Here is a 25000-nt window from a genome sequence, read left to right on the forward strand (position 1 = left end):
AGTGAGTGAGTATTGCTGACATGCTTCTCTGTCTTGTGGCATCGTGAGCAGCAGAGTAGGTCGTCTGGGATACAAAGTACAGAGGGGCCGACACATCAGCCTCCTCCAGCCTCGACTGGAACGCAAAATATGTAGCCGGGGCTCAGGGTTCAAATTACAGCCTCAATGCTTGTTTGCATCCATGTCTGTCTGTCTGTGCCTCACTGTCTGTTTGTAATGACTGCCTGCCTATGGATGTCCCAGAGCAAACCCCACAAACTGGAAACTCAGCTTCACGGAAAAGTATGATGAAAAAAAACACAACCTTTTCTGCCAAACAACAACAGTGAACATTATAGCCGGTGCAGCCAGAGAGCGAGAGAGAGCGAGAGAGAGCGAGAGAGAGCGAGAGAGAGAGAGAGAGAGAGAGAGAGAGAGAGAGAGAGAGAGAGAGAGAGAGGAGGCAGCAGAGGCTGCAGATTTGTGTCATCAGGAATCACGAGTCCACTCCAGTTTATCCATCTCGGGTTACAGCTAATGCACCCACTGCCGTACCGCGGAGCAACCCGCATTGAACCACAGCACCCCACCTGCCCTTCTGCATCCACACTGGAAAACACAACTGCCCTAAGGAGAAACAGGGTGATATACCTGCACTGAGTAATGAGAGAGAGAGAGAGAGAGAGAGAGAGAGAGAGAGAGAGAGAGAGAGAGAGAGAGAGAGAGAGAGAGAGAGAGAGAGAGAGAGAGAGAGAGAGAGAGAGAGAGAGAGAAAGAGAGACTCAAAGAGAGACAGAGAAATAGAGAATTGATTAAGCAACAGAGAAAGACAATAAAAAGGCAGACAGATTTAAAACTGCTTTATCGAGCCATCACATGGATCAAGGACTCCTAGCCTAAAAGGCTACATTGTACTATGCCTTCTCCAACTGCACTCCCACAACATGATAAATCACCTGCTAAACAACTTAGTGCTATTATTACCAACCGTCTCTAGAGCAAGAGAGGTACTGTAGGGTGAAAAAGTATTTGACAACATTGCCGCTGTTTCTGGCGCAAACATGGATGTGATTTGGCATACATTTGTAAAACTGTTACCAGACGGGATCTGCGGCACCAGATCAGCTTTTTAGATTCAGCAGCTTTGGAGGCTGGCAAAGGAAGAGGAAAAAGAGGTAAACAAGGGTTCAGAGCTGTGAGAAAGCTGTGGTGAGTTTAGTAACCCAGAGAGAGAGAGAGAGAGAGAGAGAGAGACGTGCGGTGCATACAGAGGTAAGAGAACAACAGACAGAAAAGAAAGAGTAAACAAGAAAGAGAGAGAGGGGTGGTACAGAGGTAAGAGAACAACAGAGAGAAGAAAGAGTAAACCAGAAAGAGAGAGAGAGAGAGAGAGAGAGAGAGAGAGAGAGAGAGAGAGAGAGAGCAAAGACGTCTGGTGAGAGTGCACCATCAAGAAAAAGAAAAGGGAGTGAAAAAGAGAGGGAGAAAGAGAGAGAGAGCAAGAGAGAGAGAGAACGAGAACGAGAATGAGAACGAACGAGAGACAATAAGAACAATGGCGTATTTGTTGCGGCAGGTATGCCTATTAACAGCAGTGTGTCAGCACACGTCCCAAGGCCATCAATCTCTCCTGGTCTCACCCCCCCCCCCCCCCCACACACACACACACACACTCACAGACAAAGACCGAATTCATACAGATAACACATTCAGAAAAAAATTAAACCTCTTCGTATTTTTTTTTTTTTGGGGGGGGGGGGATAGAGACAGAGAGAGAGAATGAGAGAGAGAGAGAGAGAGAGAGAGAGAGAGAGCGAGAGAGAGAGAGGGAGAGAGAGAGAGAGAGAGAGAGAGAGAGAGAGAGAGAGAGAGAGAGAGAGAGAGAGGGGAGAACACCCCTTACTAGCAAGCAAGGCCCCAACCAAGCCTCGTTTAGTCATTATGCTGCTTGGTAAATATCCTGTAATTACAACATTTTCTCTCGCTTTGCTTTTAATTAAAACTTTTGGGTGAACGGTGGTAGTGGTGGTAGTGGTGGCGGTGGTGGTGGTGGTGGGAGTTGAGGGGGTGGTGGTGATGGGGGTGGGGGTGGGTGTGGGGGGTAGAAAGTAGGTCGTTGCAGAACTTATCGCCGAATGCTAGGCAACCGCACGTCTCACAGGAAATGTACCCCCGAATGAAAGCCTAAACAAACAAAGCGGAAGCGTTTAACAGTAATGTGTTAGATAAATAAACTTATTATGCAAGCTGCCGGGCTGCTGCAGCTCACTCTCTGAGAGAGAGACACCCTAGGTGAGCCACAGCACCGGATATCATTTGGAACTACCGGGGACTGGTGTGTACATGTACGTGTACGTGTCCCCAGATAGACCAGAAAGCAAGCCAGTCCCATTCAATTTAATGCAATTTCATTGTTTTGCAGGCACCATTAACTGCAAGTATTGCCCTAGAGACGCATTACAGCGCCCAGGGCATTAGTCCCTCGCCGCGGGCAGAGAGGCGACAGAGGGAGGGAATACATAATGTATGTAAAAAAAAAACCCACCTCGATGCCGTTCGCAGCAGGACACTTTCAGCAGAACCTGGTGTCAACTCGTGTCGATATGGACTACCTGTCGAGCCGAGCTACCAAGCCGTTACAACCACAGCCATTACCAAGCCACTGACAGCTTTGACAAGGCCCATGGCAAAGACACGTGAAAGGGCCCCCCCACCCAATATGCACAATATAATGAGGACCCAATTTTTGACCCCCTCTCTCCCTGGGGCCAGGACAACTGACCCCTGTATGAATGAAGGCTAGTCTTTTTTAACGATTTTTTTGGGTATTTTTACGACTTTATTGACAGGACAGTTCGAGAAGTGGACAGGAAGCGAATGGGGAGAGAGATGGGGACGGGTCGGCAAATGACCCGGGCCGGGAATCGAACCCGGGTCGGCCGCATGGCATGGAGTGCCCTACCGGTTGGCCACGGCAGGGCCAAGGGCTATGTTAAAAGTCTATTGGGAGCTCATCTTGACGAAGCAGCCAATCTCGACAGAACAACAGGCACAGAAGGCAACACCTCACAGCAGCTTGACTCCATTACGGAAAAGAAAAGAGAACAGAAAAAAAGAAAGGATGGAGGTGGGAACGTTTCTGTGAGAATGGAGGGAAGGAATATAATAAATGACAAAAAGACAAAGCCAAGAGAGAGAGAGAAAGAGAGAGAGAGAGAGAGAGAGAGAGAGAGAGAGAGAGAGAGAGAGAGAGAGAGAGAGAGAGAGAATACAGTATACAGTATACAGTATACAGTATACTACGTGCCGGTGCACGGTTGGACTAGTTTTCAGTGAACCTGAGAGAGCCAGGTGGTAGCGCTCTCCTTCTGTGCTGCCTGACACTTGAGAAAGGAAACGTGACCTCAGCCAGGAGCACCGAGGGCCACCAGGGCCCAGGGCCGGGTCCCCGCGCAGGGACACTGGATGACAGCTGCCTAATGGACGCGTATAACAGCTCAACTGGCCGTCCATTTATCAATCACGCGAGGTGACGGCAACAGCGTGTTGGGACTAACAGAACGAGCAACAGGTGGATTATGAATTCTCCTGAAAAACACAGATGCAGACACACACACATTCAAACTCTCAACAAATGCACAGGCTTACATACAGTACATAGTCAATCATACACACAGATCACACACACACACACACACACACACACACACACACACACACACACACACACACACACACACACACACACACACACACACACACACACACACACACACACACACACACACACACACACACACACACACACACACACACACACGGTGCACATGCAATACACGCTCACACACTCACACCCTCTCCCACGCATACACCCAGGCTTACATATATACACGGAACATGCTGATCCGCAAATGAGTCACCCACCGGCAGGAATATTTATCTGTGCGTGCGTCGCAGAGAGAGAGAGACTTCCCCATGGAGTGAATTACTACTCGGCTCCCTCTAACGCTCTAACGGTGATCGATAGCAGGTGACGGATGAAGCCCGCTGGCAACACTTTCGCTTCGCCTCCCTTCCCATGAAGCCTTGTCACCTCCAATTAATGTTCGCTGTCCAGGGCGCCAAACACACATACAGATTACCCAGATTGTGGGTAAAATTCATGAGCATGGGGAGGCCTGCACAGGTATAAAATACCTTACTGGCAGGGCTTGACATTGGCACCTGCCAACCGGCCAAGTGCAGGTAAAACTTGGCTGTGGCTAGTAACAATTTTAGTCTCACTGGCCACTTTGACAGGTATTATTATTCTTTGGTGTAGCAAGTCACAGTAGTTGCATCAATTAGCCTTTCGCAAAACCCCTGCCACAAACGGCTGCCAACCAATCCGAGCTCAGCAACGGTAACTAAGGAGTGTAGAACTTGTCGGAGGTCCGTCAAAAATCTGCGATTTTAGGGAGACATAAAACGTGTGCCTTTGGCACCGTCACGGTCCGACACCATCTGAAGATTGATTAGGACCTCGTTTTTTCACTTCCCCGAAGCAAAAACCTCAAGCGGACTGATAACAGGGATGGATTAAGCCATGTGGAGGCTATTAGCTCCAGGTGATCATATGTAAAAGTAGCAGGGTAACTGTGCAATCGTCTTGTTTGCTAATATAGCCCCCTTCCCCCTTGCATTTAGCTGGCAGAAAACGTACTCTAAACAAATAATCAATGCATCGCTCAGACTTAAGGACAATATTATATGATATTATAGTATTGGATTCACGGCATTGTGATTCAAATTTTATTGGGAAACTACTAGTTGCGTTGTTTAGGCTAATACAGAGCCATACAGAGGGGAGAGTTACGCGATTGGAGGACCAGGAATTAAATGGCAGCCTCGCCTTTCAGCGAGATTAGGTTGTTCCTAAAGCGGCTGTCTTTCCATAGACTCAACATAGAACCACCACATTAACAGCCAAAAATAAGGACTAACAAACTATACTGCGGGGTAATCACCACAAATGTGTAAACCATCAACTGTCTCGGTGGTGATAATCACAACAGTTTTACCATCTGTGATGTTTATCTGAAGTTATTACTACGAACAGCAAGTCTTGTCATATTCCCTGCATTGCATCGCATTGCATTTGCTTTGTGCTACGCCCACTATTAGGAACTAACATTCGCAACGCTGAGCAGTACTGAGAAGCTAAAACAGCTAATTTTGCTAATGAGGAAGTCGGCCTTAGCACACAGCGGAGATTGCCCGACTCTCCCTTCTGTATGGCTCTGGGCTAATATGCGTCAAATGCACAGCCCACGGAGCAGCCCTCTCTCCTTCCCGGTTTGTGTCTGTGTAGGCCTATGTGCGTCGAGTGTGACAGCAAAAAAAAGTAACACTGAAATGGGGCTGCGCTTGTTCCAACCTTGTTATGAAGATACTAACTGTCAACTAAAACCATTAATGTGAACAGAAGAGAGACGCCCAGTGTGACTGCCCAAGAGCTATGCCGTGTGCCCAAAGTCCGTCAAAGGTCTTGGCGGACGGCTGCAATGTCCTAGTTTACACCAAGCACTATCAAAATGTCCTGGTTACAGACATTACATCGCCATCATCAAGTTGTTGTATTTCACAGTTGATGGCTTCTAGTAATCAGCGTGTGTAGGCCTATACAAGAAGTGTAGGCTACACACATTTCCTATGAAACGCAGCCAAAACGTGTGCCTGGTTCTAAGCTTTTGACGGACGTAGCAACAATAACTAGGGGCGTGGCTTTTGTGAAAGGTGAATTGTTATTCTATTCCAAAGAAAAAAAGCCCAAAACAACAAAGCTCTAGTTCTTAGAACGAAACGGTTAGTGATTCAGTAAAACCACTAGCCACAGTGGCCGGTCAGCAAAAAAAGTTTGCGTCAAGCCCTGCGTACTAAAGTGTAAAATAATGGGGGTGTGGTGGGGTGAGCGGTGTGGGAGCATTTGTTCAATTTGGTTCCAGTAAGATGCCAAGGGGATCACACTGGTGGGATTGTACATGTGGGTACTGTAGGGGCTTTTGAATATGCATGTGACTGTATTTGTGCGTGTGCGCATGTGAATATGTGTGTGTGTATGTGTGTGTGTGTGTGTGTGTGTGTGTGAGAGTTTATGAGTGTGTCTGTGTTTTCATATGTGTATATAACTTTCATTAACCTCTATTTGAAGCTAATCCTAATCCTGCATGGGACGGGGGTCTGCCAGAGGCCAGCTCACACAGAGAGAGAGAGAGAGAGAGAGAGAGAGAGAGAGAGAGAGAGAGAGAGAGAGAGAGAGAGAGAGAGAGAGAGAGAGAGAGAGAGAGAGAGAGAGAGAGAGAGAGAGAGACCCACACACACAGCTGTATTCACAGTCTCTCTGTACATGTTGTACACTCAGGGTCATTACAGGTGAGTCTGGTTTTTTGCTTTGCTCTGAGCTTGTACTGTATTGTGAAACCCTGGAAAACCCTCGGACTCGGAGTTCCTAGTAATCCTGTCCCCTGTACAAGATCACAGTCACAGTCACAGACAGGACCAACATAAATCAGCAAGTCGGTTCAGAGAGTACAGCACAACACGCTCTCTCACACACACACGCACACGCACGCACACACACACACACACACACACACACACACACACACACACACACACACACACACACACACACACACACACACACACACACACACACACACACACACACACACACACACACACACACACACACACACACACACGTGAATGCGTGTACAAGTCAGCTCACGAGATGGGGTCAGACCAATAAACAACATGTGGCGTACGCCACGCTACGCTTTTGACTTCCCTGCAAGCCCAAACATCAGCACAGGTTTTGACAGTGAACAGAGGTGCCCCTCCGCTCCGCACCACATCAACCTCCACATCCATCCCAACCTAACCAGGCCCGTCACAACAGGGCAAACAAACTAGGCAATTGCTGCTGAAAGGGCCCCCCTAGTAAAGACTGGCTATGTACTTGCACTCAAATGACAGCAACATTAACTTTGTGGGCGTGGCAGCAGTCAGTAAGCAAGTAAAAGTAAGTAAGCGTGACAGCATCTCACTAAATTCAAATGTCCAAAAAGTGCATGCTAGCATGATACTGCTATCGAAATATCGCATGAGGAGTTCCCTCCCCAATAGTTAGAAGGGAAGGAAAAAAGGGCCCAATACAAGTTCTTCCTTACCTAGGGCCCGCAAATTCCTAGGAGTGACCCTGGGTTCGCCCCGTCAGTCATTAGTGAACTAAGTGGATTGTGCAGCCTCTTGTTCTAATCCCCGGCTCCGGACTTACACTAAAGCCCTTAGCGTCCGTGCCCTCTGCCACCCGCGGCTTTACTACGTACTCTAGTCTGTCACCGGGGCTTTTACGGCCTGCCTGCCTGCACCGCGCTACGCCGCGTCCCTGCCTGACAGCCCTCTCTGCCTCCTTGCCAGTCCTGTCTGCTACCTGCTTCATTCCTGTTGCTGGAATAGGAAGTCATGGCCTCATGGTTATGGAGATGGGCTTTAGATCAGAGGGTTACAGGTTCGAATCCCACCCTTCTACTCCCTACCGCACTCCCTGGTTGAGATGCCCTTGAGCAAGGAACCCGACCCCATACTGCTCCAGGAAACGTAACCAATACCCTGTAAACAACTGTAAGTCGCTTTGGATGAGTGTAATGTAATGGACTAACAGCCAGATGCTGTGATTGCTGCTGCTGCTTGTGTGCTATGGCTTTGGCAGACTACGTATCTGTAATTGATATACAGAGGCTACAGAATCAGGTGTCCAAGCTTGTGTTGAGGGTACAAACTGCAGAGTTACGTAAGTCACCCAGGTTGTCAAAGTTTACTAGACAATTACTGTACCACAGCTCACTCACATTCTCACACATTCACATATACATACAGTACACATGTATACAATATAGAGCATATGCAACACATAAATTAAGTCGTTAAAACAGATTTTCTTGTATTTGTATTATACTGTATTCTACATTTCGCTTCCATTTCTATACAACAGGCTGTAAAGAACTAATGATCCGATTGCTTTAGCAATTGGAAGAAGATAGGAAAATATAAGAAGAAAAAATTAAATAAAGAAAGAAAGTTCAGGGTGGAAGATTCGTTTCCCTATACAGTATGTACAGTACAGTAGAGTACAGTGAAGTAGAGAAGAGAAGAGAAGAGAAGAGAAGAGAAGAGAAGAGAAGAGAAGAGAAGAGAAGAGAAGAGAAGAGAAGAGAAGAGAAGAGAAGAGAAGAGAAGAGAAGAGTAGATTTTTAAAAAACGATTAATCCCAGAGGGAGCACACAGGGAGAAAATCCAAAAGAGGTTGTTTCTCTTCTCTCTGACAGGGTTAAAAGGTAGAGAGGGGCCGCCGTGTCAGGAGGGAAATGAAAAAAAGAGTCTCTTACTTCTTGACACTTGCACCAGTTCTGTTACATTGAAAACTCCAGACGTCACAAAGCTGTCCTGGAACTCAGGAGCATCTAGAGGGGGAGAGAGAGAGAGAGAGAGAGAGAGAGGGGGGGGGGGGGGACTAAAATATTTAGGAGGTCAAATGTTCACAGCAATGTCACAGAAATATGAGTGCTATTCGAACCAGTTACGCACTTGACAAAGTCCATTCCAGACATGCACACATGTACATATGCGCTCACGCACCCACCCAAGCACGCACGCCCGCCAGGCCTAAGGTTGGTCGGGAGAGTAATTAATCAGTGCTCTCCGCCATCCTCCTCCATGACTGAGGTACCCTGAGCATGGTACCGTCCCTCCGCACTGCTCCCTTGGGGTGCCACTGGGGGCTGCCTCCTTGCACGGATGAGGCATGAATGCAATTTCCTTGTGTGCAGTGTGCACTTGTGTGCTGTGGAGTGCTGTGTCCCAATGACAAGGGGAGTTGGAGTTTCCCAGATGGGTTTTCTTTTGTCTTCTCTCAAAACGTACAAAAGCTCAAACAACAAACTATTATACACTAACCATCGAGGTAGATCATGATGACGCTATCCGAGAAGAGCAAAGTGGCCTATGGGGGACACTAAGGGTCCCATGAGCAGCACAACCTCCTCCAACACGCCTGTCTGTCTGCACTGCCTCTCTCCTCCTCGCCCCCTTTCCTTAATGAACTCGTACCTTGCTTTGATGCCAGCGCAGTGTCATCGTCGGGAAAACAATGGCCAACATGAGGCATATCTGCTGCTGTCACTGAGAGAGAGAGAGCCTGGGATGAGAGCCAGGTGCTGGGGATAGGGGGATGCGATGTGACAACGAGGGACAAAAGGGAGAGTTCTGCTCATAACTTAATGGAGCTCCCCCTCCCTTCCCTCCACCACGCACTTCACATTGACTCATACCGTAGACACATGCTTTAGCGTTGGCTAATGTTTATGACATTAAATCACACTGTCGACTATCTGTTTGAGTGTGTGTGCTTGCTTGTTTGTGTATGTGTGTGTGTGTGTGTGTGTGTGTGTGTGTGTGTGTGTGTGTGTGTGTGTGTGTGTGTGTGTGTGTGTGTGTGTGTGTGTGGGTGGGTGTGTGTGGGCGTGTGCACACGTGTGTGTGTGTGTGTCTGGAAAAGGCATTCATTCACCTCTCACAGGGATTAAAGCAAAAAAAAGTCATCTGACTGAACTTTTTTTACCGGTTAGGCACCCGATCGAGTATCACTCCGTAACCCAACGAAAACCAATGTAGCCAGGCTCTGCCCTCATAACGAAACATACACTGGTTTTATGCAAGGAACGGTGCCAGAGCCAACACTAGGCATAGGCAGACAGGGCAGTCGCCTAGAGCAGAATAGGCCTATGTCTTGAGGGCGCCAGTAAAACCAAAAAGTGCCACAAAATCAGAACTTCAACCAACATAAAACTTTACACTTCACATTAACAATGAATATTCATTATACACTCAGTAGGCCTATATACACACTCAGTATGAATGTACCTGTAGGTACTAGATCAGATGTGCTCAATCAGATGTAGGCCTACAATGCTATGTTTACAGATGCCAATTTCTAAATACAAGAAAAAGGAAAGAGGGAAAGGGGCAGGCCTAGGCCACCAGATTGACTAGAAATGGCCGAGAATGGAGGGATAATGGATACTATATCAGACTGCAAACATTGAACTGCAATTTGGTTCATGTTTTGGTTATTTCTTCTTATATCTACCCATTATTTATGAATTGTTCACAACATTATGCAGAATGGATTCACAATGAGTGTTGCTTCAAAATGGTCTAGCTGATATCATAGAATTATTGAGTTGGAATTGCAATGCGTTGATACAGTGATCCCATTATGGGTTTTTTTTAGTAGTAGGCTATATTTTTCTTTCCCATCAGAATGGGCAAACACTGTTCTGGTGAAAGCACTGGTGCGCATTGCTTGCATTATTTCTGACATTTAAAAAAAATAATGCACTGGTCATAGCAATCAGAGGGAGAAAACTAGTTGTTGGTTATTTTGTACGTTTTTCACTATTCATCCTGTAGTCTACCTCTTGTGTTCTACCGTTTCGTAAAACCTATGGCTACCGGTACTTTTTTGCTTCTCGATGTGCGGTGCCAGGCACACGCTTACCATTGATTTAAAAAACGTCCCCGATTCATACACGCACTCGTGTTCTCTCCTACAAGCGGACACGACACAGTCACAGACATACGTCTATCGTTTAACAAAAGTAACACACTTTCCCAAGCTTGTCTCGCAACTTTCCACTCGAATCAAGACAAACCACCCACCCATCAGTCCTGAGTGCGCAGTGCGCAAATAACTGAACTGAGACGTTTAGCCACTCAAAAACAAGCACACACACAACTGTTGCTGCACACTACTCCAGTTAGCAAAAATAGCATCACACAGTAGCCTACAACAACCCTTGAAAGTGAAAGAAACACCGAAACGGCATTTATTGACCATGAGTCCACCCATCAGAACACTGTTTCCCAGAGCAAGACGTGGCATAAAATATTGGCTCTGCCAGGGATATCCTCCGTGACCCCTGTAAAATGCAACCCATTTTTAACTTATTTCTTAAATATATATCGGCAACAACAAAGTTAATATGCTATGATTACAAATGAGACTGTACATTATCCGTTGTCAGAAAGACAACTAGAGCTAGTTCTACACGTAGCCAGTCAAACGCGCTAAACTTTGAGGATGAAAGGCATGGTATTACGCATGGCATATCCTAGCTAGCTGCCAATGATAGCCGTCCCATTAGAGCTATGAATAATGTTAGTAAAAGTCACAATGCTTAAAAGGCAACCCCTTCATGAAAAGGACATCATGCGCAGTCGAAGTAAACTATTCATTTTTTTCTAACTATCCGCCACGGCAGGTGCAATGATAATGGAAACATACGTGTCCTACCCTCTTCAAGCTATGCATTCCATGCATATGCATTATTAGCCCATATTGGAATATCAGTCCAACTCATTTAATGATTGTCATTTCATGGCACTTTAAACATAGTATTACACTTATTTTCTTTTCTGCCATCAGCAACAATGTTGGCTATTTGTTTTTTTTTCAGGCTCTGCCTGAAATCCTCCACCATCATCCCGCTCCCCAAAAAGAACACCATCAGTGGACTGAATGACTACCGACCAGTAGCACTCACTCCCATCATTATGAAGTGTTTTGAAAAACTGGTTCGGGCTCACATCACCTCCTGTCTCCCACCTGGGTTTGACCCTCATCAGTTTGCCTACCGGGCCGGCAGGTCCACAGATGATGCCATCATAACAGCCCTTCATGCTGCTCTGTCCCATCTAGAGCAGCAGGGGAGCTATGCCAGGCTGCTCTTTGTGGATTTTAGCTCGGCATTCAACACTATCCTCCCCAACAGACTGGTGACCAAGTTATTGGACCTGGGGCTGTCACACTCCATCTGTCGGTGGATACTGGACTTTCTGACAGGCCGCTCCCAGAGGGTAAGAGCTGGCTCCCACCTGTCCTCAGTCATAAACACCAGCACAGGCTCCCCCCAAGGTTGTGTGCTAAGCCCACTCCTGTACACCCTATACACTTACGACTGCACCCCCTCTCACTCCAGCAATAGTATCATCAAGTTTGCTGATGACACCACCATCGTAGGTCTCATCTCCAAGGGAGACGAAACTGCATACAGGGAAGAGGTGCAGCGTCTATCGGTCTGGTGCAAGGAGAACAACCTGTTCCCTAAACATCTCAAAAACAAAGGAGTTGATAGTGGACTACAGGAGGACAAAGGCTAACATTCAACCGCTGGTCATCGATGGGGCCTGTGTGGAGAGGGTCTCTGATTTCCGCTTCCTGGGCGTGCATCTGAGGGACGACCTTACTTGGAACACCAACACCACTGCCACCATCAAGAAGGCACAACAGAGACTGTACTTCCTTAGGGTCTTAAGGGCTAACCATCTACCCCAAAGTCTACTGGTGGCCTTCTACCGGAGCTCCATAGAGAGCATCCTAACATACTGTTTATGTGTGTGGTATTCCAGCTGCACAGCAGCGGACAGAAGAGCTCTTCAGAGAGTGGTCAGCACAGCTCAGAAGATCACCAGCTGTCCACTGCCCTCTTTAGAGGAGTTGTTCTCCTGTCGCTGTCTAAAGAAAGCCAAGCAAATCATCAGAGACCCCTACCATACTGGACATAAACTGTTTGAGCTGCTGCCATCAGGCAGGCGTTACAGGGCTCTGGGTACAAAAACAAACAGGCTAAAAGACAGTTTTTATCCAAAAGCAATCTACACACTTAATTTTGCACAGCTGACTTTTTAAAATCTTATTTATTTTTTATACAGTATATATATAGGTTCTTTGTTGATTTTTAAGCACCGTGAGCATCTGCACTTTACCAATTTCGTTGTACCTGTACAATGACAATAAAGTTTCATTCATTCATTCATTCATTTCTCTCTCGCGCTGCGCCGCAACCGAATTGCTGACCGCTCGTGTACTTTTTTTTTTTTTTTTTTTGGGAACACGGAAGAAAAGGGGATAGCTCAAAACTACTGAGTGAATCTGTTGTATGACATCACCGGTGATGGCGCGTGTATAACTAAATCCGTACACCAAACACCTCTCCTTCCCTTCTCATGACCAGGAGTGCTCTCGATTTGAGTTCAGTTGGAAAGTAAAAATTGTGAATTAATTGACATGAATTATAAAGACGGAAATCCGTCCAAACGAAAATCCAGTTGACGGAAATCCGTCATAGCGACGGAAAACTTTAATCCCTGCTCTCATTGTTTTTGCATTCTATTAGCATAGAATCTGGTAACAATACATCTGCTTAGCGTGTTAGCATAATCCCTTGGCAGGTTGTGCCAGTTAACTGGCTGGGGCTGTGTGTTGTGGTAGAGTGCAGAGCTGTGGACTGTTTAGGGACACACAGGAGAGAGCGTGGGAGAAGGAGAGAGAGGGGGAGGGATAAGGGTTGCCTGTTAACTAAGGACACTGAAAGACACAGAGAGAGAGAGAGAGAGAGAGAGAGAGAGAGAGAGAGAGAGAGAGAGAGAGAGAGAGAGAGAGAGAGAGAGAGAGAGAGACCCCTGTGTTTGTACATGTCTGCTGCGTTAATGGCTGCTGGAGCGTCTCTTTGGCCCCGTTTCTGTCAGCCTGCAGCCCCTGCAACCAGGGCCGCTGACAGCTTTGGCTTGGCCCAGGACAAAGTCCTCTAAAAAGGCCCCCTACCCAATACATACAATGTAATTGGGACCCAGTTCTGGGCCCCCTGTCTCCCTGGGCCCAGGACAACATACCCATTTGTCTCCCCCTGTCGGCGGGCCTGGCTGCAACAGCCAGCCAGCTAAGTCAGGCCCATATGTACAGCCATGTAGTAAGTGCTGACTCGGTACTGTGTGGAAGGAACAGCTATTGCTGCAGCGGCTGCTGCCGCTGCTGTGTGTGTGTGTGTGTGTGTGTGTATGTATGTGTGTGTGTGTGTGTGTGTGTGTGTGTGTGTGTGTGTGTGTGTGTGTGTGTGTGTGTGTGTGTGTGTGTGTGTGTGTGTGTGTGTGTGTGTGTGTGTGTGTGTGTGTGTGTGTGTGTGTGTGTGTGTGTGTGTGACTGGCATTGTTCTTTAAAAAGAGGTGCTGTTCCATAACGTCTCTGCGAGCACAAGGTGTTTCTTTTTAAACGCTAAGGTCATGACTTTTTTTTCAAGGGACACTGCTGGTGTGGAACTTTGAAGGGACACTGCAGTGCGTACGTATCTTTTTTGTGCTATCTTTCATAACTAACTTCCATACTCATCAAAAGTGTTAAGGCCAAGGCCTTGGTGTCAAAATGTCAAGCACTTTTGGAAGTTCTCACTATGTTTTTTTCTTCTGAATGTACCCCGTACAGTATGCTTGTATAGATGGGGTTGAAGGGACCAGTACACTTAGACACATGGAGGTCCTGATATCATGGAGGACAGATGGTGTTGAGGGGCTTTGCCCATGGTGGGGCTAGTAGACTTGTTACATTATAGTTATAATTATAGACATATGAAACAGAGGTCCTAATGTCATGGATGATAGATTGGGTTGAGTAGTTTTTGAGAAATGAAGCTACGTATAGTTACATTGGTTGAGGAGTCTTAGATACAGTATATGAAGCTATAGTTACATCCATAAATTAGATGGGGTTGAGGAGTGTGGGGAGTAGGTTAAAGCCCGCACATCCCCAAAAAAAGTCTGCCTCAACCAGATGAAGGGGTTTCACCAGGAATGTTACTGAAAAATTAAAAAAGTGGGAGCAGAAAAATCCATATTGAATTTGAGGAGTCTTACCCATGGTGGGGGCTCTGCTATCTTCCTGGTCTGACCCGATGCCAGTGCGTGGGCTAGTGCTCTGCTCGGACTCTGGAGAGGAGACACAGAAAGAAAGAGAGAGAGAGAGAGAGAGAGAGAGAGAGAGAGAGAGAGAGAGAGAGAGAGAGAGAGAGAGAGAGAGAGAGAGAGAGAGAGAGAGAAGAACAGACATAAGTCTATGGCCATTAAATCAACACTGGACACCACCCACACAACAGCAACAGGAACACAGGAAATGAGAGCGAGAGAGAGAGAGCGAGAGAGAGACAGAGACAGAGACAAAGACAGACAGGCAGAGAGAGAGAGAGAGAGAGAGAGAGAGAGAGAGAGAGAGAGAGAGAGAGAGAGAGAGAGAGAGAGAGACAGACAGACAGAGAGAGAGAGAGAGAGAGAGAGAGAGACAGAGGGAGACAGAGGGAGACAGAGAGAGGCAGCTCACTGGACGAGCAGCTCATAAGCCCACATGTACAGACTTGGACTTAATCATCTGGAGCTGATCAGGGCCAGATCCAAGCCGGACTAGATTGGACCGGAACCGGACCCTGGCCAAAACCAGAGCAGATCAGAACAAGATCGCAGCTACAGCACATTATGGCCCGATCAATTCAAGAGTCAGCCCGTCTGGATGTCCTCATCTAACAGACAGAGAGAGAGAGAGAGAGAGAGAAAGGAACAGCTTTGTCTGTGTCTGCCTGTGGTTAGCGAAAACCCAGGGAGAGGCAAAACAAAAGGATTCGCGAAACAACAACACAAGCGAGCCCCCACGGTCTTCAACTGCCCCTGCTTCATAAATTTCGCCGGTGCTGGGTTAAATTAAGCGCATAAATATCAGCTATTCTTAATTACAGAGGTAATGAAAACAGAAAGTGAAACAATTGCCCTCGGAGATAATAAAGATTATGAACTTTTATCACCACCTCGTTTGCGAGGGGTTAGCCACACACACTTCAATCAAAATGACCGCCCTGGCAGAACGCACGCAACATCGCAGAAAGCAGCGTTGCCAAAGTTTGAGAGTACACCGAAACCATTGCCACGGTGTCAACCAAAGCAATCTAACCTAATCCAAACCATAAAACCATGGCTTGTATATGTGTGTGTGTGTGTGTGTGTGTGTGTGTGTGTGTGTGTGTGTGTGTGTGTGTGTGTGTGTGTGTGTGTGTGTGTGTGTGTGTGTGTGTGTGTGTGTGTGTGTGTGTGTGTGTGTGTGTGTGTGTGTGTGTGTGTGTGTGTATACTGTATGTGTGGGTGAGTGAGTGAGTGTGTGCGTGAGTGTGTTCATGTGTGTGTGTGAGCTTGCATGTGTGTGTGTGTGTGGGCATATACGGTATACTGTATGTGTGTGTGAGTGTGTGTGTGTTTTGTGTGTGAGGCTGTGAGCCTGTGTGTGTGTATGTGTGTGCGTGCATACGTGCATGCGTACGTGTGTGTGCGTGTTCACTCCCATCGCGCTGGTATATGCCGATGCAGATGCAGTGAGTAAATAAGCATGTGCAGGCAGGCCGGCCGGCCGAGGCCGTGATTTACTAATGTGGAACCTGAGATGTGGTAGGCTCACCACAAGGGAATCTGGCGGCTGTTTAAAGTAAAACAACAGTAAAAAAAAACCTAAGCAAGATAAATAAATACTACTCTCCCTCGCTCTCTCTCTCGCTCTCCCTCTCTCTCTCTGTCTGTCTGTCTCTCTCTCTCTCTCTCACACACATACACACACTAGTGCACTCTCACTCTCTCTCTCCGTCTCTCTCTCCCCGTCTCTCTCTCTCTGTCTCTGTCTCTCTCTGTCTCTCTCTCTCTGTCTCTGTCTCTCTCTGTCTCTCTCTCTGTCTGCTATCAGATAGGCTGTGCTCCATCAGCACTTCAAAGGCTGTGTGAGCCGGCTAGGCTGTACTGTGCTGTGCTGTGGCCTTGCTGAGCTGCAGTGGACTGGGCCAGTGGCCACTGATGTGATGGCATGCCTCCTTATGATCCCCACACATTACAGAGCTGGCCAGCTCTCAAGCCCTAGCCCTGAGTCTCACACACACTACGATACTGTACTGTATGCCAGGACTAAACAGGTCTCAAGGCTGTGGAAACAGAGCCAAACCACACGTGTGTGTGTGTGTGTGTGTGTGTGTGTGTGTGTGTGTGTGTGTGTGTGTGTGTGTGTGTGTGTGTGTGTGTGTGTGTGTGTGTGTGTGTGTGTGTGTGTGTGTGTGTGTGTGTGTGTGTGTGTGTGCCTGTGTATGACTGTCTGTTAATGTATGTGTGTTTGCCTAAAAGCTGTGTACGCATTTTAGCTGACTTCAGCATTTTTACGTCCAATGTTTAAAGTTAAATAGCAACTTCACGGGCGCAGCACCATTTGGGAACATGATGCATATTATATCATTTTCATACTACATTTTATGTACGACTATAAGCCAGCAAATAAAAAATACACAATGAATTAAAAAAGACAATAAAATGTTACGCTCCAAACTGCTGAATCAGCCAAAAAACAGAAAAGTAGCCAGTGGCCTTGTGTGGCTCTGCATAGTTTTGGCGCACTAGTCGAAGAGGATTTGCGGCTGTTTGAAACACCCCCAGACTGTCTGTGATGCCCCTTGAAAACTTGGAACAGTCTGGAAGCTGTAGCTAATTTACTTTAGCACGAGGACAGCACGAGTTGGGTTGGAGGGGGGGAGTGGGGAGAGGGGTGGACCCAAAAAAAGAATGAGAAAAGGAAGGAGAAAAAAAAGATAAACAAACACGTCCATCATTGTCATGATTGTCAGGCCAAGCGGGGTGATCTGCCAGAGGAGAGAAGGAGAGAGCAGGAGGAGGAAAGCTGCCCAATAGTGGCTCTCCTCTCCTCCCCTTCCCTCCCTCTTTCCCTCCTCTCCCGCGCACCACTGGCTATCTTCAATATCCAGCACACGCCTGCCAAAAGCTGCAGTGGTTTCAAGGCAAGCAGCCCTTAAACACTACAGTCCCTGGCAGTGCAAGCGGGAGCGCAGACAGGCTAGAGAGAGGGGTGGGGAGAGAGAGAGAGAGAGAGAGAGAGAGAGAGAGAGAGAGAGAGAGAGAGAGAGAGAGAGAGAGAGAGAGAGAGAGAGAGAGAGAGAGAGAGAGAGCAAGCTGTCTGTGTTTGTCTGTGAGTGGCTGTTTGTTTGTGTGTGTGTGAGTAGGGAGCGAGTGGGGTGTTTCTGGCGTGCGCACATCCCAACGCATCATCAGCCTTGTAATGGCAAAAACACAAAACAAAAAGAGCACATAAATCAGAGACTCCAATCTGTGAGTGCAGTTGGACTTGGAAACACTGAAACGCAATATCTGAAAAAACTGGCAGAAACATAAAAAGGGGGTCTAATTATAAGCAGCGCATAAATAACGTAGGCAATATTGATCAAATAAACAAGGCGCTCGCCGCTATTTTCAAAACCTATGATCGTAAACTGATTAAGCAAAATGAGATGATAACGGCTAGAACGTTGGTGTGGCTTGCAGAGAGACAAGCAGTCCCGTCCCTTTCTCGTTCTGCTGCAACGGAGGGACAAACTTATTGACTTGTTTCTGGCCAGATGCCTTGAGAGATATTTCCTTTTTTCCAGCGGCCGGCCGACGAGACCTGAGCTTGGGGATCACAGAGAGACACTTTGATCCTTTCCCATTTGTTGCATGTACTGTACTTTCTAAGTTCTTTTGCGCACAAAAAAGTAATGACTTCATGCATCTTCTAAGCAATTGAAGCTGTTTGTTGTGCTGTGCTATTTTTCTTTTGCACAAGTTATTTTTCTGGCCGGGGATCGTTCAGCAGCAGCACTTTTTTTTTGGCAGACATTTCATGTGCAGAGGAGTTTGCCGTTGGCAGCCATTTTAGATAGCTCTTTCTCCTGTCTCGCTCTCTCCCTCTCTCTCTCTCTCCCTCACACACACTCGCTTGCATGCACACACACACACACACACACACACACACACACACACACACACACACACACACACACACACACACACACACACACACACACACACACACACACACACGCACACGCACACACACACTATCTCTCTTGCTCTTTCCCCCTCTATTTCTCTCTTTTGCTCTCTCTATCTCTCTCTCTTTCTCTCCCAACCTCCCTCTCTCAAGAACACACAAAGTACAACTAACCCTGCAGAAGACTGCCAGCATGCCCCTGCCCTGTGCCAAGTCACCCTGTACAGCCAAAAGGCAAAAGAGGGAGAGAGAGAGGGAGAGAGAGACTAAGGAACGCTAGTAAAAAAACAGGGTTGGCACAGACCTCCGCGGGCACAAAAATAAAGAGAAGGCAGGACGGGAAAGGGACCAAGCAAGAGAGAGAGAGAGAGAGAGAGGCAGACAGAGAAAGAAAAGAGAGAGGGAAAGAAAAGAGAGAGGGAAACGAGACAAAACGAAGAAGAAAGAGGAGGGCGGGAATGGCGAGCAGGAGGGAAAGTGAAGAGAGGAGAAAGTTTGTCTGCCGTGGAAGTGACCTAACGAGAAAGACATTCCTTGATACGTAGTCAGCAATTAGCAGTGACTAAGAGTTAAACAACACGGCGTATGTATCAGGAGGACGGGCCGGCTGGCAGGCAGGCAGACAGACAGGCAGGCAATCGTGTAGAATGAGAGAGAGAGGGAGTAAAACCTTTTTCCCGCTCAACCCTGATCATTTGCCCGCGGGGACGGCTGCCCACTCTGCAATCGCGGCGGGCACGGCGTCTTGTTACATTTTACTGCCCTCGCGCTCACTTACTCACTCGCTCATTCATTTGCCTGCCTGCTCTCTCGCTCAGCTTGCACCAAACAGCACATAGAACACTCTCACAACCGTGGCCAACAAAATGCTGAAAATATATGGCAATTTCCCTGCCTGTAACGAGTGCATTTAGCTTCTTAGGGAGAGAGGGGGGCCGCTACGCACGGAAGAGTGAAGAATGAGGCAGATTTTCATGAGACTGTGTATTTCTTGACTTGAGTATTTTCTTTCATTTAATCATCGTGACATTAAATACCCCAGGTGCCTGCAGCCAAGTGCTGATTAAGGTGTGTGATTATAGGCGTTTGAGGAGGTGGGGGGGAGGTGGATTGGGGGTGGAGGAGGAGTGAAAGGGCACGGAGGAGGATTTGGTGAACTAGCGCACGCGGAGGAATGGCGGCCGCAACAGAGGCGGTGGCGAGGCCTGTCTTCTTTCATTCTGCACATGGACGCCGCAGATTCAGTGATACAACCTTTTGGAACATTGTACCAAGGTCCCCCCCCCCCCACACACACACACTCACACACACACACACACACTCACTCCCTAACCCCGTCATTCCCTTCTCTAACATTCACCCAAGACACACACACACACACACACACACACACACACACACACACACACACACACACACACACACACACACACACACACACACACACACACACACACACACACACACAACCTTCTCCTCTCTCTCTCTCTCTCTCTCTCTCTCTCTCTCTCTCTCTCTCTCTCCTCTCCTGTTCTTCACGAAAGGGGAGAGGTGCGATTTCTGCAGCCGAGGAGTCTGCAGGAAAACAGGAAACTGAGAAATGATGTGGCGCAGCAATCGCCGGCCCGCGCCAAAATATTGAAACAATTACAGGCTGGCTGTTGTTTCTGCACTGCCAAATGAGGACGCATCGCACATTGTTATGCTCTTTCTTTTTTTTTTGTTTTCAAGCATTGTCTGGGAGTCTAGGCGCAGAAAATATCAAAAGAGGGACAAACCTCTCCACCCTCGCTGCAATTACTTCACTATCATCCCGGTACATAAAATCTACTCTTGCATGGATGTGTTCTCTGTGACTCAGTAACACGGTTGAAAAAGTGAGGCAATCTTGAACAGTACAGTACAAACCCCACAGTATAGTAAAGGTTTTTTTTTTTTAAAAAGGTCTCTGTGCCTCAAACAATACTGGAGTTGGGGCTGAGGAGCCAATTCTTGGTCCCCGATAGCATCTGGGCCGTTCGTAACAAGCTCCTGTAACTAATGCACTGCCTGCCACTGCTGCCTGCCTGACTCGGGCCAAAGTTTTTATCTGCCTTGCCTGGCGTCTGGCTCCGCGGCGCAAAAGAAAGAATGAACGAAAGAAAGAACGAAAGAATGAACGAAAGAACATTGAAAGCAGAGCAGCTTCGATATCTCAGAGCCAGTCATCCCCCCCCCCTTCTGAATCCCCCATCGCATCCCACCTATACACTGCACAGTGTAACCTCTTCCTCGCTGGTCTCTTGCTGGAACTTGCATAGGGTGAATCCTGGAACTACCACTACGCTCACACACTAGTGCCGTGCAGCATGTTTTGTGTGATTGTTATTCCGTATGAGAACACATAGTGTAGTACCTTGCTTTCAAACTTTCCTTATGCAGGTGGCACACACACACATACTGTACACACAGAATTGTCATAAAGAAATGAGAGCTGATTCAATCAAATATGGCCCAACAAATATTAGATTACATTACATTTGAGGTACGATTACATACACAAGTTGTATTTATCTGCACACATGCACCCACATGCACGCACCCACACAGACAAACCCACAGAGACACACACACATACACATACACATTCACAGACACACACACACACACTGAACTCAGTCCTGTCTGTGTATGAAGAGGCTGTTATAGTTGTACAAGGTGAGAGAGGGCGACCTCGCTCAGCACATACTATCATCATGAAGTGTGAAGCATCTGTCTCTACAGTAAGACAATTGAATACTCCTGACCCAAACACTCACTTTCTCTCGCTCTTTTCTCTTCTTGTCTCTGTCTCCTCTGTGCATCGCGCCTTCTCCACTTCCCATCCTCCAACTGCACCGCGAATCAATTTCTGTGAATCTCCAAATCTCCGATCTAACTTGAAATCAAATCTCTCTCTCTCTCTCTCTCTCTGTGCTATGTTGTGTGTGTAGCAATTTCAGAGAGCATTAGTCAGATCCCTGAGACAGGGCTATTTCTCTCTTCGATTTCTCCCGCCGCGTGTGTGGCTTAGCAAACCGTCTGAAGCAGACATATCGACCAATTCCATCCAACACATAGTATACCCTCCCCGAAGCCAAATACTCCTGACTGCATGTCATTTCTACTTAGCACTGCAAACGTCTGCAGCATGACTGGCAAATCATATATATTGTACTGTGGCTGGGCACAAAATGCTGACTATTTTTAAAAAGCAGGTCCATCCTTGTTTGTACAGAGTAAAAAACACCACTGTATTGTTTAGTAATAACCCAAACTTCTCTTTTACTCTATTTGCCATTTTAGAATACGCTAAACATTATTGTAAACATTATTTAATTTTTAATTTTCCAGATTTTTTTCACAATTATGTATCCTTTAAACATCTGTGCTACTTTTAATGCTGAAGTACTGTATGTATAGTCGTTGAGAAAAGGTCTTGCGACCTCAGTGTGTGTGTGTGTGTGTGTGTGTGTGTGTGTGTGTGTGTGTGTGTGTGTGTGTGTGTGTGTGTGTGTGTGTGTGTGTGTGTGTGTGTGTGTGTGTGTGTGTGTGTGTGTGTGTGTGTGTGTGTGTGTGTGTGTGTGTGTGTGTCAGACACAACTCTCTCATGAGGTAAAGTGAGCCATGTGTAAACAGCTGCTGACTAGACAAATCTAATCCTGCTTTCTAGGTTTCAAAGTAAAAGTTTGCAGCGCTTTAGGGTACTTCTGCACGCACGCGCAAACACACAGTCACGCATAAACACATACTGCACACACACGCACACGCACACGCACACAGACACACACACACACACACACACACACACACACACACACACACACACACAAACACACATACACTTGCACACACTGCCTCAGCTCTCTGATTATACGGCAGAGAAAGAGAAAGAGAGAGAGAGAGAGAGTCCTTGCAGAGGTTTTTTTTCCTTCCATGGCCCCTCCGTCAGCTTTGGAGGCATTCTCCGTTTAATTCATTCGCAAATTTTGCTGAGCTCAGGAGAAAAGGCAGCGGTGCTGTACAGCGCTGCGGCACTGACGTTAACTTAATGCAGCCATCGTTTTATAGGCTCCAGCTCCGTGCTGTCCTATATAAGAGTCTAGTAAAGGAGATGCCGTTTGTGTGTGTGTGTGTGTGTGTGTGTGTGTGTGTGTGTGTGTGTGGGGGGGGGGGGGCGTGTGTCTGTGTGTGCCCATATGTGCATCTGTGTGCATGTGTGAGTGTACACATACAAGTGGGTTTGTGTATCTGCGTGTGCCTGCATCATGTCTTTGTGAGAGTGTGTGAGTTTGTGTTTGAGTATACAGTATGTGTATGTGTGTGTGCGTGTGTGTGTGTGTGTGTGTGTGTGTGTGTCGTAAAGGGGTAAAAGCGTGTGTGCCTGTGTGTGTGTGTCTGTGTGTGTGCGCCTGCGTTTGTGCGTGTGTGGGTTGTAAAGGTGGTAAAAGCATGTGTGTGAGTGCGTGCATGTGTGTGTGTGGTGTGTGTGTGTGTGCGCATGTGTGTGTGTGGTGTGGTGTGTTAGTGGGTCTTCAGCCAGAGGCATCCAGCAGGCTGAACAGCACGGCTCTCTGGCTGACAAACGGCAATCACACACTGTAAAGCACAACACGGGCTGCCACCCAGGGCTGAGGAGTAGGAGGATGAAGAGACACATAGCAAGGAAGAGTGGAGAAGCAGCGATACCAGTGGAGGAGAGAGACAGAGAGAGAGAAGAGAGAGAGAAAGAGAGAAGAGAAGAGAAGAGAAGAGAAGAGAAGAGAAGAGAAGAGAAGAGAAGAGAAGAGAAGAGAAGAGAAGAGAAGAGAAGAGAAGAGAAGAGAAGAGAAGAGAAGAGAAGAGAAGAGAATTAGCGTAGCGAAAGCTAGAGCCAAGGTCCGTTTGTTGAGATGATGTCGAACAGCATACTCCAGTGCATTTAAATGAGGCAACACGGGAGAAAACCGAGAAGTCCACCCGCTCTAAATCTCTTTCCCGCGCATGCACACACACACACACACACACACACACACACACACACACACACACACACACACACACACACACACACACACACACACACACACACACACACACACACACACACACACACACACAAAAGTTCTCTCTCTCGCACACACTCATGCACACACATACACACATACCCACGTACTACATGGGCACAAGCAGAAAAGAAAATATGTCAGTGGAAAAGAAGAAACATGCCACGCAGCTGCAGCAGCCAAAACACCATTTCACCTCTCTCTCTCTCTCTGTCTCTCTGTCTCTCTCTCTCTCTCTCTCTCTCTCTCTCTCTACCTCTCTCTCTCTTTCCCGCCTTAGGATTCCAGGAAGGAAGAGGGTGTGGTAAGGCACGTGTGTGTGTGTGTGTGTGTGTGTGTGTGTGTGTGTGTGTGTGTGTGTGTGTGTGTGTGTGTGTGTGTGTGTGTGTGTGTACAGTATAAATGGTTGGTTTGGGTAATTGGGCCAAGTGACCTTCTTTGGCGCGGTTAGTTTCCTGTGGCAAAGGATCTTTAGTGTGGCAGCAATAACACACACATACTGTAGCCTCCACTGCGGCACGGTGTGTAGGTGTGTGTGTGTGTGTGTGTGTGTGTATGTGTGTGTGTGTGTGTGTGTGTGTGTGTGTGTGTGTGTGTGTGTGTGTGTGTGTGTGTGTGTGTGTGTGTGTGTGTGTGTGTGTGTGTGTGTGTGTGTGTGTAGGGACTGTTTTTCTGCCAGCTATGTAGAGTGAGCTGGGCTGGCCATGGGCTGTGCTGGGCTGCAGGTGTGCTCAGTGTATACACGCCATGCTTAAACATCCACAGACACGAGCTCTGCTCTGGTGTACCTTTACATAAACACAGACCAAAGGCCTGACTGGCCACATATACGCACCTACATATAAATATGCACGCAAGGACATAACATTTCACACGCACGCACGCACGCACGCACGCACGCACGCACGCACGCACGCACGCACGCACGCACGCACGCACGCACGCACACACACACACACACACACACACACACACACACACACACACACACACACACACACACACACACACCTCTCTCTCTCTCTCTCTCTCTCTCTCTCTCTCTCTCTCTCTCTCTCTCTCTCTCTCTCTCTCTCTCTCTCTCTCTCTCTCTCATACACACTCTCTCTCTGGTTCACACAAACATGAACAGAAAGAGTACTGCATATCCATATTATACACACACAGTTATACATCCACACACAAAGACAGA

The 25000-nt window shown here is 47.4% G+C and overlaps 1 protein-coding gene across 6 annotated transcripts in view; it reads right to left on the reverse strand.

Moving 5' to 3' along the window:
• nfic (nuclear factor I/C) overlaps nucleotides 1–25000 on the reverse strand; it is a 177998-nt gene that overhangs the window by 57346 nt on the left and 95652 nt on the right. For all 6 annotated transcript variants that reach the window (XM_063201554.1, XM_063201553.1, XM_063201555.1 and 3 more), the window contains exons 3-4: nucleotides 14767–14838; nucleotides 8409–8483 (exon numbers count right to left, since the gene is read on the reverse strand). In XM_063201554.1, the coding sequence (XP_063057624.1) occupies nucleotides 8409–8483; nucleotides 14767–14838 (147 nt within the window). The remainder of the gene's footprint in view (nucleotides 1–8408; nucleotides 8484–14766; nucleotides 14839–25000) is intronic.

This window comes from Engraulis encrasicolus, chromosome 6 (genome assembly GCF_034702125.1).
Source record: "Engraulis encrasicolus isolate BLACKSEA-1 chromosome 6, IST_EnEncr_1.0, whole genome shotgun sequence".
Classification (NCBI taxonomy): domain Eukaryota; kingdom Metazoa; phylum Chordata; class Actinopteri; order Clupeiformes; family Engraulidae; genus Engraulis; species Engraulis encrasicolus.